The following is a 12698-nucleotide window of genomic DNA, read 5'->3' on the forward strand; positions in this document are numbered from 1 at the left end:
TCCAATAAGTTATAAAAATATATGAAAAAACTACTCCATTAATAACTTATAACAAAGACATACAACAAATAATATATTCGTTCAACATACATATATGAGAATGTGCTAGTTTACTCATAATCTCTAGAATCTTCAAAATCTGTAAAACTTTCAGAATCTTCATCAAACTCACCAACCTCAGCCTCTGGCTCCGAATGCACAATTGCATCATCTTCAAACTCGGTAAAATCGACAACGAACTCTACATATGCTAAATCTTCAACCGGATTCACGTTGTCGTTGCTAGCGTTAGGTTGTAAGGGGTCATCATCACAACTTTACCACATGGTGGTGGGTTAATGGTTTTGAAGGAGTTACGATCTCAATACGGATCCCGTCTCGAAACCCCATGTGGCCATTCGTACTAGCGTTAAATCGCAAGAATACGTGGAGTATCGTGGGCCTCATGAGATTAATCGGTTGACCGTCGTAACCGGACCCCATGGTTATAAAAAAAACTAATATTTGAAGAAAAAAATGTTTGATTTTCAACACTTGAAACTTCTCTTCGTGATTCCTGTCTTAAGATCCCGACATTTACTGAAACAATCATTGAACACGAGTAGCAGTGTCGTAATAACAAGTTCTTATATACTTCATAAGCGACTTATTCTTGGGTTTACCCCTAGAGTAAACATAGAGGTTCATCCAATCAATAGGAATCACTCATTTCACAATTGATATCTTTTAAAAAAAGAAACAAAATATTATCAAGTTATATTATGTTTTTAAAATAAAAAATGTTAAAAATAAATATAAATAGTAATATATGCAAAAAAAATTAAAAAATATTTTAACTCCGTCATCAAAACACTAAACTCTAAATTAAAAACATTAAATACTAAATCTTAAAATACCAAATCTTTAATCCTAAAAAAAGTTTAGAGTTTACCCAAAAGTTTAGGGTTTAGGATTTAGGGTTTAGTATTTCGACGACGGCGTTAAAATATCTAAAATTGTTTTGCATATACTAGAGTTTAAGGTTTAGAGTTTAAGATTATCCAAGGGTTTAGCGTATACCCAAGGGTTTTAGAGTATACTTAAGGGTTTAAGATTTAAGGTTTAGGGTTTATTTTTTTGACAATGTTAAAAATATTTTTTTAAAGCATTTTTTGTAACTACTATTATTTTTATTTGTTCTTATTTTATTTATTTTAAAAACATAATATAACTTGACAATATTTTGTTTCTTTTTTAAAAAAAAATATTAGTTATGAAATACTTGACAATATATCCTGGTTGATGAATCTAAAAGTTCATCATAGGGGTGAACCGAAGAATAACTCTTTCATAAACAATCTCCTCTCTCTCTCTCTCTCTCTCTCTCGCATTCATTCTAAGCTCTCTAAAATAGCGGGTAAACTCAGCTTCAAGAGTTTTCTTGCATCACAAGAAAGTAAAAGAGTTTTGTCTCACTCGAGAGAAAAAAAGATGACAGAGAAGGATCTTCATTGCGATACAATACTTGCTCGTAGCTTTAGCAGAAACGAGCAGAAGAGACTTGGCTATGGAGCTTTCATTGCCTCTCTTCTTTTTGTCTTCACTCTTTGCACCATCTTTAAACCTTATCTCAGCGCTTTACCACCAATCGGTTAGCCCCTTGCCAACTTTTCAAAAAGCAAGAAATTAAAGCACATAAACTAACTAAGATCTCTCTTTTCTTTCATTCAGTGGAGTTGCAGTTACCAGTGAACGCTGGTCTTAGGATGCTGAGAATAACTGAAACTCAGAAACCTCAAGCTTATAAGAGCAGCAACAATGCAACATATGGAGATTCTGAGAATCTAACTATCCCTACGGATCAAATTAATATTACATCAAATGCAACCACTCTTCAGAAACTAATCAGTTCTGAAGATCATGTGCGTAGTGTCTTCAAGAACACAGGCTTGCCCAAAAGTCGTCTTGATTCGTTTAACTCTACTACTAACACTACAATCTCCAAAGAACAAGTTATTACAGGTTCACATTCTTAACAGTTGTTTAAATATTTATCGTCTTAATCAATTTCTTTGTACTTATGAATTTGAAAAAAATGTTTTTCTTCTGTGGATTTTCAGATGGTAATAAAATGGAGAAAACAATAAAACCTATATGCAAGAAACTAGCGAGAACAGAGATATGCGAACTAAACGGCGACGTAAGAATCCACGGCAAATCCGCGACTGTTCATGCAGCGATCGCCTTTGCGTTTCCAGCAAACTCCACGTGGCATATTAAACCTTACGCGAGAAAAGGTGGCGCGGCGATGGATCGCGTGAGAGAATGGACCGTGAAACTGGAACAAAACGCTGATTTATCGCGTTGCGTCAGGAATCACAGCGTTCCGGCTATACTATTTTCTCTCGGAGGCTACTCGATGAACAACTTCCACGATTTCACCGACATCGTGATTCCTCTGTACACGACGGCGCGTAGATTCAACGGCGAAGTACAGTTCCTCGTGACGAACAAGAATCAGCCGTGGATCAACAAATTCAAGGAGGTACTGAGGAGTCTCTCCAACCACGATTTGATCTACATCGACGAAGAAGACGAGACGCACTGTTTCACCACCGTCGTCGTCGGTCTCAACCGCCATCCGGAGTACTACAAAGAGCTGACGATCGATCCTTCGTACTCGGAGTATTCGATGTCAGATTTCCGGAGGTTCCTTAGAGACGCGTACTCGTTGCGAAACGCCGCCGTGAGGCCCGTGACCACGAGGAAGAACCAGCAGCGGCGGAGGAGGCCGCGGATGCTGATTCTGGCGAGGGGGAGATCGCGAGCGTTCACGAACGCCGGGGAGATCGCGAGAGCGGCGAGGCGAATCGGATTCAAAGTCGCGGTGGCGGAAGCGAGCGGAGACGTCGCGAGTTTCGCTCAGATCGTGAATTCGTGCGACGTCATGCTCGGCGTTCACGGGGCGGGGCTCACGAACATGGTGTTTTTGCCGGAGAACGCCGCCGTGATTCAGATTCTTCCGATCGGGGGATTCGAGTGGCTCGCGAAGACGGATTTCGAGGAGCCTTCCAAGGGGATGGATCTGAGGTATTTGGAGTACAAGATCGCGGCGGAGGAGAGCACGCTTTTGAGGCGGTACGGACGCGATCACGAGATCGTGAGAGATTCATCGGCGGTTGGGAGACGCGGGTGGGAAATGTTGTCGGTTTATTTGGTACAGCAGAACGTGACCGTTAATATAAACCGGTTCAAGCCGGTTCTTGTCAAAGCTTTTGAGCTATTGCAGATGCAGTCAGTGTAAATTGGGCATGTTCGTTTTCTCATTCAACTGAACCATTTGGATGAAGCTGAGCGCTTTGTTCATTTAGACACAAAAATTACGACTCATCCAAATGGATCGGTTGAATGAATTTCGAAAATTTAGTTTTAATTCTACAAACCAGTTAACTTGGATCGCAAGTCAATAGTTTGGGTCTGTGATGAGTACATTAACCTATTTTTTTCTATTTTGAGTTGTGTTTCTACTTTGAATTGTGTTTCTACTTTGAGTTTTATTATAAGCTAAAATGTAATCTTAAATAAAAATCTATGAATTTTTATAAATTTAGATGAAATAAAAATTAATAAATGTCAAAATGCTAATTTTAAAATAATTTCAGTGTAAATATATTTTAGACTAAATAATAAAATTTAATATAGTTAAAATTAATATCAAACATATGTTTAAACCAAAACAGGGGTATATATGTAATTAGGTTATTAAATTCATTTGGATGATTCATTTAAATGGAGAAACAAACATAAAATGCATTCAAATGGTTCATTCACATGATTCATCCAAATGGAAAAACAAACATGACCAAAAATTTGAATGAATAATTTAGATGGATCACACAAATGGAGCAACTGAATGGAGATTAGAAATGGAGAAACAAACAGGACCATTAAATATCAACTGCATTTCGTACTGTAAATTCTTGTAGTCGGCTCGGAATTTGAATATCTATATCGATACTATTAAAGTTGGATCATATGACCTATTGATATTTAGTTGGGTCCAATTTAAAATACAATGTATTAAAATATAACTGAAAATATAACTGCATAAAGTAAACTATAATTGCATCTAAAACATAACTACTCCACGTTCTATAAGTTAAATCAAATGGAATTAACATAACTACTCCACGTTCCTAATTTAAAGGAATAAGAATATGGCAAAAAAAATGTAGACTACTATATTACGTTCAAGAACTAAAATGTATTAATATTCCTGTGTTGATAAAACAAAACACACATGTACATATACTTATATAAATAACATTGGTGTATTTGATTTAGCTAAATTATTAATTAATTTACTTGATTCAAGTTTAAGTAAGGATGTTATATATTTAATAGATGTTCGTTGCAATTAAAACACAAAATAATAGGTTCAATTTGTATATATTTTATGTTTAAAAAATTTAGAAACTATTTAATTTTAATTTCTATATTTTAATTTTCATTTGACATATAAAATATCAAACATGGTTTAGATTATTTAAATATTTTTGTAACAAATTAAGATTTATGATATCTAACAAAATATTAAGATTTAAAAATTCAGAAATATTTATTTATGTAATGTGAATAATAAAATTAAACTTCAAATCAAAAGTAAACCAAAAAGTAAAATACTGTTAATAAATTGTCGATAACAAAACTTAAAAATCTAACTTCTTTATCAAAAGTTATAAAAAACAGATTTTAAAAATATAATTAAAAACAAAAAAGTAAAATTTATCTATTGATTCAACAAGTATCTTAACCGGTAATCGGTTTCCAGGTTTTAGTGATTTTTGCAGGTTTTATTGGGTTTTTAAATATCAAGACTTAAAAATTCATAAAATTTATATGTGTTATGCGGATAACAAAATTAAACTTCAAATTCAAAGGAAACCAAAAGTTAAACATTATTAATAAAATGTCGATAACAAAACTGAAAAACTTAACTTCTTTATTAAAAATTATACAAAATTGAATTACAAACATAACTAAAAACTAAAAAGTAAAAGTTATCTATTGGTTCAAACAGTGATTTAACCGGTAACCGGTTCCGGGTTTCAATGATTTTTTACGGGTTTTATTGGGTTTTTATAAAACTCAAACCGGATTTATCTTAGATCACCGGATTTACCAATTTAACCACGAATCTAGGTCGGTTTCAAAACACTTAGTATGAGACTTTGATTTACAGGTCGATTCAGAGTCAGGTTTTTAAGGTACGAATATTCTTCGACTAATTATATTAGTTAACTATAAAGAAAATATAATATGTTGCAAACTCTGTAAGAATAAAGTTTAAAAATAATTTATGAAATGCAATGGCACAAGTATATAATTATCCAAATTGACATATTTAATATAGTTATCAAAATTATATTAAATTAAATTAATATTAATTAAAATATAATTACAAAAAAACACAAATATAATAATTAAGTAAAAATAAAACAAAAACTATACCCGCCATTCGAAATGACGGATCATAATCTAGTTACTATATTAAAAAAGAAGTTATGACTTTTTTCAGTGTGATATTTCATTTTGGACCATCTCCTAAAAATTCATCACATTTAGTTGTCCTATTATTTATTTTTATACCATATATATGAGATACATATAAATATCACAATTAAGTTCCACATTCCAACAACTTATAAATCGTGACTTCTATATTTTTTTTTTGACTAAAGGCTTTCATATAGTGACTTCTATATTGCCAAGACATACATCCAATATCAATTCAACTTGTATTTGTTCGACAGGTTTATTACATTAAATGTTTACTGTACTTTTACTATTTACAACATAAACATTTAGGGTGGTATTAATGATGTAGCCATGAACGACGATTCTTTTTATATTACTAATAGTGTTTTGTTTTAGATTAGTTTGTTTGTGTCATGTATTAGTCCTTCTCGTGGAGATTGTGTCAGCCTCCACAAGTCAATAGTATACCTTTTGTAAATAATGGTTATATCTTTGTAAACCTTTGTTACAGTGCACACTTGGAGAAGATAAAGATGGTTGACTAATGACTATTCAATAAAGAAAATCAGAATCATCGGGTTATTAATATATTCTTCTAAACTTAAACAGTATTTGATCTGCATTGAGAAAATTGACTAAAAAATATTATACAAGAAGAGAAAATTGGTGTCCATGCATCTAAACGACCACATAATTAGGAAAGTGTCCCTCATTTGCTGAAACTATTTATGTTCCAAAATTACCCTTATTCCTACTGCAGCTGCATGGCTCTACGTCTGACACAAAGTCTGAATTGCAGCTGTGCATTCTGCAGACAAATAGCACACTTCCTATTTTTTATTAGAGCATCCTTAATGGAATAAGTGGGAGGATATAGCTTAGGTGTGAAAAATTAATAAAATAATATAAGAGATGAAGTTTAGTAATAATTAGTAGTGGGATAAGTGAGAGGATATAGAACTTGTATCTTAATAATTATATAATTTAATAATATTAAAACATATAATAATTTCTAAAATTATAAAAATAATTTTTAAATTGAAAACATAAAAAAATAATACTAAATTTTATTTGAAAATAAAAAGATACCAAAAATACAATTCCAAAATATTATGAAAAAAATGAAAGATAGAAATAAAAAACATAAAAAGAAACAAACATATTAAGTAAAGTACACAAACATTTTATTTAATGAATACAAAGAAGAATGATGTGAATAACACCATTTCTGGAATTGATAAGATGGTATTTCTGGTTAATCCGTCCATTGACAACTACATCTTCCAGATTAATGATTAAAGTCCCAGTTCCTCCTATATATAAAGATAAAGCCAAGATTTGAGTTGAAGCCAAACAAAAACATTAAAGATAAAGCCAAGATTTGAGTTGAAGCCAAACAAAAACATTAAAACGGAATCTCTAGCAAAGCTCTGGTCAAGACATAAGAATATATTTACCTTGGAACGAAAGTGAAAACCGGTTCCTTTACCCATGACCTCAACTCGTATACTCTCTTTCAGTGGCGGCTCTTCTAGTGTGAACTGGAACTCCTCGTTCCATCTCGGGTCTCTTGTCTTCTTCAAAATCTGATCAAGTAAACATAGCTCTCAAATCATTATTAAAAGGTATTATTTTAGCCTCTGAGCACAATGCAAGCTTTATGATTATATACCTTTGTTCTCTTCTTTTCTCCTCTGAAGAGAACAAGAGCATAAGGATTTGTATATTTCTTCTTTCCCTCGACATCTTTGGCTGATTGGATTGCAACCGAGAGTAGAGGCTTTCATCTCTGAATGGCACATACCTGAGGTCTAACTCTAATCTTCCTCTCTGTTTCTTCTCTGGTACATCCATAACAATACTCGAATTCTTGATCAAATCCAGGTTAAACACCTTCTTCTCCCCATGGTTAATTTTCTTCAAGGGGATCATCTGCATTCCCAATCTGTCATGTCCACCAACCTGTTTCATTAGAAAGAGATCAGGTTTTAGTAAGGGGAGTACACAAATACATTGAACTGGAGGAAGATAGATGCTGAGAGACCTTTTCCCAGTCAAAGACTTCTACAAACTAAACATACCTGAGCCGAGCTTGCACGTTGTGACGCCAGTTATCTTGCCGTTCCTGCAGCCATTTGTTTATGTCAGAAACTCAGAAATAAAAACCCAAATTAATCCAAGATCACGAAAGCATGCTTATTTATAGATTGTGATGCCACAGATTGCATCTCTTCTATTTCATATCTCTATATGCTAACTTGAACTGAAACATAGGAAGAGGAACAAAGCGAGCATGAAAGATCAAGAAAATTTTTTAAAAAAATTCTGAAAACGAAAATCGCATGCAAGAGATCTAGTTCTACAGAATCGCCTTCAATTACTTTTCTCTAATCAAGGAACAAACATTCATTTTCTAAGCCGTCCGTTTCTTCTGAGATAAGAAAAAAAAGAAGACAAAATTGAAGGCGAAAAGACAGCCACCTGAGCTGAGGTAAGATCGAAGCTGAAACCATCAGAAGATTCAGAATCATGAAACCGAAGCTCCTTGACTTCATCATCAACACAGGGGGACGAAAGAGATGAAGAGAATTTCGCCAAGCAGAAGACGGTAAATGAACGGATTCGACCAAATAAAAAGCTGATAACGGTTACGCCGTCGACCAGAGATCGATTTTGCCGGAAAACTTAGAGAAATCAGATTTCGCGATGGTTTGGTCTCTGTCGCCCCGAGAGAGAAATCGGGACAAACCCGGAAAAAGTGCCTATTTCAACATGAACTTTACGCGTCGTGCCTATTCCTTCACGAACTTTGTAGTAGTGCGTATTTCACACTAAAACTAAACAAAATTTTTTAAAATACTATATGAACTTTATGCGTAGTGTCTATTCCTTCACGAACTTTATAGTAGTGCGTATTTCACATTGAACTAAACAAAAATAAAAAAAATACTACATAGACTCTCAAAATCGTGCTTATTTCAATATTGAACATTAAATGTGTTAATCATCCGTTAATTTATCAAAATAGCGTCATTTTGAATAAATTTTGTGAAACTAAAAATAAAAAAATTTACTCTTAAAATCGTGCTTATATATATTTACTGTCAAATGTAACATTCATCCTTTAATTTACCAAAAGACTTTATTTTGGTTAAATTCTATGAAATTATTCGTCATTTTTTAATTTTACAAAATCTATCCAAAATGACATTGTTTTGATAAATTAATGTATGACTAACACTTTTAACGGTATATTATATATATATATATTTGACTGTCAAAAGTGTTAGTCTTGAGAAAATACTACATAGACTCTCAAAATCGTTATTATTTATATTTGATGGTTAAAAGTGTTAGTCATCCGTTATTTTGATAAATTAATGTATGACTAACACTTTTGATTTTCTAAACAGAAAAATACTAATACTTTTGACGGTTAATGTACATATATATATGACTAACACCTTTGATTTGCTGACAAAAAAATACTAACACTTTTGACACTCAAAATCGTGATTATATTATATATATATATATTGACCGTCAAAAGTGTTAGTCTTTCTTTGTCAGCAAGTGAAATGTGTTAGTCATACATTAATTTATCAAAACATCATTTTGGACAGATTTTTTTGTAAAATTGAAAAAATTAAAAAACGACGGATGATTTCATAGAATGCATCCAAAATAGTTTTTTGATAAATTCAATGATGACTATTACCTTTGACAGTCAATATATATAAGCACGATTTTGAACGTATATTTTATTTTTTATTTTTAATTTTTAATTTCACAAAATTTATACAAAATAACGTTGTTTTGATAAATTAACGGATGACTAACACATTTAACACTCAATATTAAAATAAGCACGATTTTGAGAGTCTATGTAGTATTTTTTTATTTTTGTTTAGTTCAGTGTGAAATACGCACTACTATAAAGTTCGTGAAGGAATAGACACGGCGCATAAAGTTCATATAGTATTTTAAAAAAATTGTTTAGTTCAGTGTGAAATATGCACTACTACAAAGTTCGTGAAGAAATAGGCACGACGCGTAAAGTTCATGTTGAAATAGGCACTTTTTCCGGACAAACCCAGTTCTCGTTTTCTATTTTTCCAACAAATGAAAAAATTATTTCATTTTCCAAAAAAAAAAGAACCAATGAAATTGTACCACGTCAACATAATAACATCCCCAAAATGCTTATAGCGGAACACTCGAACCACACATCTCTAATCACTATTTTAATTTTTTTCTTTTATTATAATGCTCTAAGATGTGTTCAATTACACCGATAAAGATGCTCTTAGTAAGCTTATATGTGTTTTGTTACATTCTACATGGTTTATTAATTTATATGATTCATAATATGTTATTTGATACATGTTTTGTTAGCTGATGAATAGTTAATTATTTCATGATTTTCAATTTATCACATGATACATGGTTTAGCAATTCTTATAGTCGACACAATAATATAAGGTTTTGTTGACTACGATGATGAATGAAAATTTGTGTCCAATAAATTTAATGTGTTAGAAAAATAAAACATACATAGTAGTTAATATTCATTCTTTCACACCAAAACAGTTAAAAGTGTTATCATTAGTTGATATATTGGATCTTATCTGCTCCAAACAATGTACTGACTAAAAATTATGTATCATGTAACAAACCACCTAACAACAAACAAATTATGTGTCGGATAAAATTTTTCGTTAATAAATCATGTATCGATTAACAATTTAATTACCGACTAATGACAACTATTTTGTTACATCTTAAAATCATTTATCAATTAGCTACAACATATTTGTAACAACTAAAAGTATATATAATATATATATATATATTATTCCAAGATAGTATAAAACCTGAAGATATGTTAAAACATATAGTATATGGTAACTAATAAAATATTGATTAACATAAATGTTATTCAAATTTGAAAATAAAACTTTATGAACTTTCTGTAAAAGATCCGATTTCACAGCAAATTAAATTTTGAGAAAAGAATGTTGTGATATATTTTCAGTGAGATTGTTTGAAATTTAGATCATAATTTTTCAGAGATCAGAGGAAGAAGAAAGTGAACTGGAATTTAAAAAAAAATTGTAATGAGATGAAAATAAAAAGAATGTGTGAAGAAAAGATGAGTGGTTGAAAAGAAAAACTAAAATTAACATAAAAACCAAAAGAATGTGTGGAAGAAAGGCTTCTAGGTACACCTACGACAAGCTGCCAAGCTGACACACTGTTCTTTTCATATGACGCGTCAGAAGCTGTCCCCAAAGTACAAGGTATTTTCGTCCGTTGTCCAACACAATTGTATGTTTTCTACCTTAATTGTCACATCGAGTGCAAATTTTTAATTTGAGTCTCATTTGTGGGCAATCCACTAAATCACCCCATACAATAAAAATCTTTTACCACTATTATGTTAACTATTATGTTAATATCAAGAAATCTTTTACCGTATTCTCTAATCAAAGGAATATTCTTTTAACTAAAACAATATTATGGTATATTATTGAGAATCATATTATAATATGTAAAAAATATCTTTCAAATATTTTTAAATTCAATCAAAATATAAAAAAAAAACTCATTTTGAAACGGGCTGTGACACACACACCCAATAGTTCGTGATTTCAACCATATTTTGGGAAATTTATAATATCACAACTGAAACCACTTAATATGCTTAATTTAACTAACCAAACCACAATCACAGATCAACAACCTAATTATCACTATCTATATTATTAAAAGAGAAGTAACCATATAGAATACCCCTTAGTTTTCAGTTTACATTTCTATGCAACTGACATTAAATAATATTTCCTATTTTAATGTTTTGTCTTTTCCACTTTGATTAATGTGTTTTTCAAAATTAAATTTGAATTAAATACACAATTAAAATAATACTTCATATTTTAATGCTTTGTCTTTTCCACTTACATTAATGTGTTTCTAAAATTAAATTTGATTAAATACATTCATCAACTTCTCAATTAAATCAATGTCAACTTCAAAAAAAAATACATTTTATTGGACAAACAATTAATGGAAATTTATAATATCAACTTTCATTTAACAAATCTGAACAAAAAGTATTACCAAATTGAACCGAACTAGATAATATATCCAAACAGATTTACCAATTTTGGTAATCTATAGAACCATAACCAAAGCCTTACCGAAACAATATTTTCAGATATTCAAATGTATTTAAATCAATTTATATACTTCAATAGCTAGCTATTTTTCGAGTTAAAATCCAAGATATAAACTATCTAAACTATTAAAACAGAAGTACAAATTGAAATTGACCTGAATTTTCTTAAATAATTACGACCTTATGTCACTGAGTTAATCCTAGAAATCAACATAAATATACTGTTATTTGTTTTATTAAAAGCAACCGATTAACCTTAACCGTATTATATTTAATATTTCCATAAAGTGATATATGTAAAGTAATTCTAATCATTTATTCTTCTTCTCAACATTCAGTTTTCCTTTTGCCATCATTCAGTTTTGCTTCATTTTTTTCTAGACAAATCTGTTGAGATTTTAATGGGATTTGTCCATGATAAAAAGAACTAAAGCCTTTCCTATTATATTGTCTTATGCACCGTTTTATTATCCATGTTTTATTTATATAATTATTGTTCACTTAATATTATAATATATATATATATACTGTATATATTTGTATCCGGGCTTTAATCTGACAAAAACAGAGTAATAAATAATATCTAACTATTATATTGAAGTACATTTTTGATATTTCCTTAATTTTTTCTAATATTAAAAGTATGTCATTATTAATTTAATTTAAATAGTGATATTTATTAAGCAAACGAATATTCCCATATTAAACGTTTTTAGAAACTATTTTTTGAACCTATTAATGTTGCCTAACAACTAATATTGAATCATTAATGATGCAGAATATTCACAACTATATATTCCTTTATTTATTTATTAACTTTTCATTTTGTGCATTAAAATATCTTAGCAAAAGAGATATTGACACTTTAATTTACAACCTAAAAGTCGGATTAATTTATCTTATGAAATGACATGTTCAAGATTCTGAACTTCATATGTGGACTTGACTATATAAATCAAGAATGCGAGTTTTACATTTTATATACACTGTCATGATATTTTTT

The 12698-nt window shown here is 30.8% G+C and overlaps 1 protein-coding gene and 1 pseudogene across 1 annotated transcript; one reads left to right on the top strand and one right to left on the bottom strand.

Annotated features, from left to right (window-relative positions):
• The first annotated feature begins 1365 nt into the window (after window positions 1-1365).
• On the top strand, window positions 1366-3431 carry LOC108834741 (beta-1,2-xylosyltransferase XYXT1-like). Its single transcript, XM_056988655.1, has 3 exons — window positions 1366-1630; window positions 1711-2001; window positions 2100-3431. The coding sequence occupies exons 1-3, from the start codon at window positions 1471-1473 to the stop codon at window positions 3281-3283; spliced, it is 1635 nt and encodes a 544-aa protein (XP_056844635.1). The 5' UTR covers window positions 1366-1470; the 3' UTR covers window positions 3284-3431.
• Window positions 3432-6097: 2666 nt separating this feature from the next.
• On the bottom strand, window positions 6098-7652 carry LOC108807603 (synaptotagmin-3-like; annotated as a pseudogene).
• Between the last annotated feature and the right edge of the window lie 5046 nt (window positions 7653-12698).

The sequence above is a fragment of the Raphanus sativus genome, chromosome 6 (assembly GCF_000801105.2).
Source record: "Raphanus sativus cultivar WK10039 chromosome 6, ASM80110v3, whole genome shotgun sequence".
Taxonomy (NCBI): domain Eukaryota; kingdom Viridiplantae; phylum Streptophyta; class Magnoliopsida; order Brassicales; family Brassicaceae; genus Raphanus; species Raphanus sativus.

Bases quoted from the DNA above. Each gene is read 5' to 3' on its own strand.
- LOC108834741 (XM_056988655.1), top strand. From the start codon at position 1,471: ATGACAGAGAAGGATCTTCATTGCGATACAATACTTGCTCGTAGCTTT. The intron at 1,631-1,710 runs GTTAGCCCCTTG...TCTTTCATTCAG, and splicing joins CAGCGCTTTACCACCAATCG to TGGAGTTGCAGTTACCAGTG. The intron at 2,002-2,099 runs GTTCACATTCTT...GTGGATTTTCAG, and splicing joins CAAAGAACAAGTTATTACAG to ATGGTAATAAAATGGAGAAA.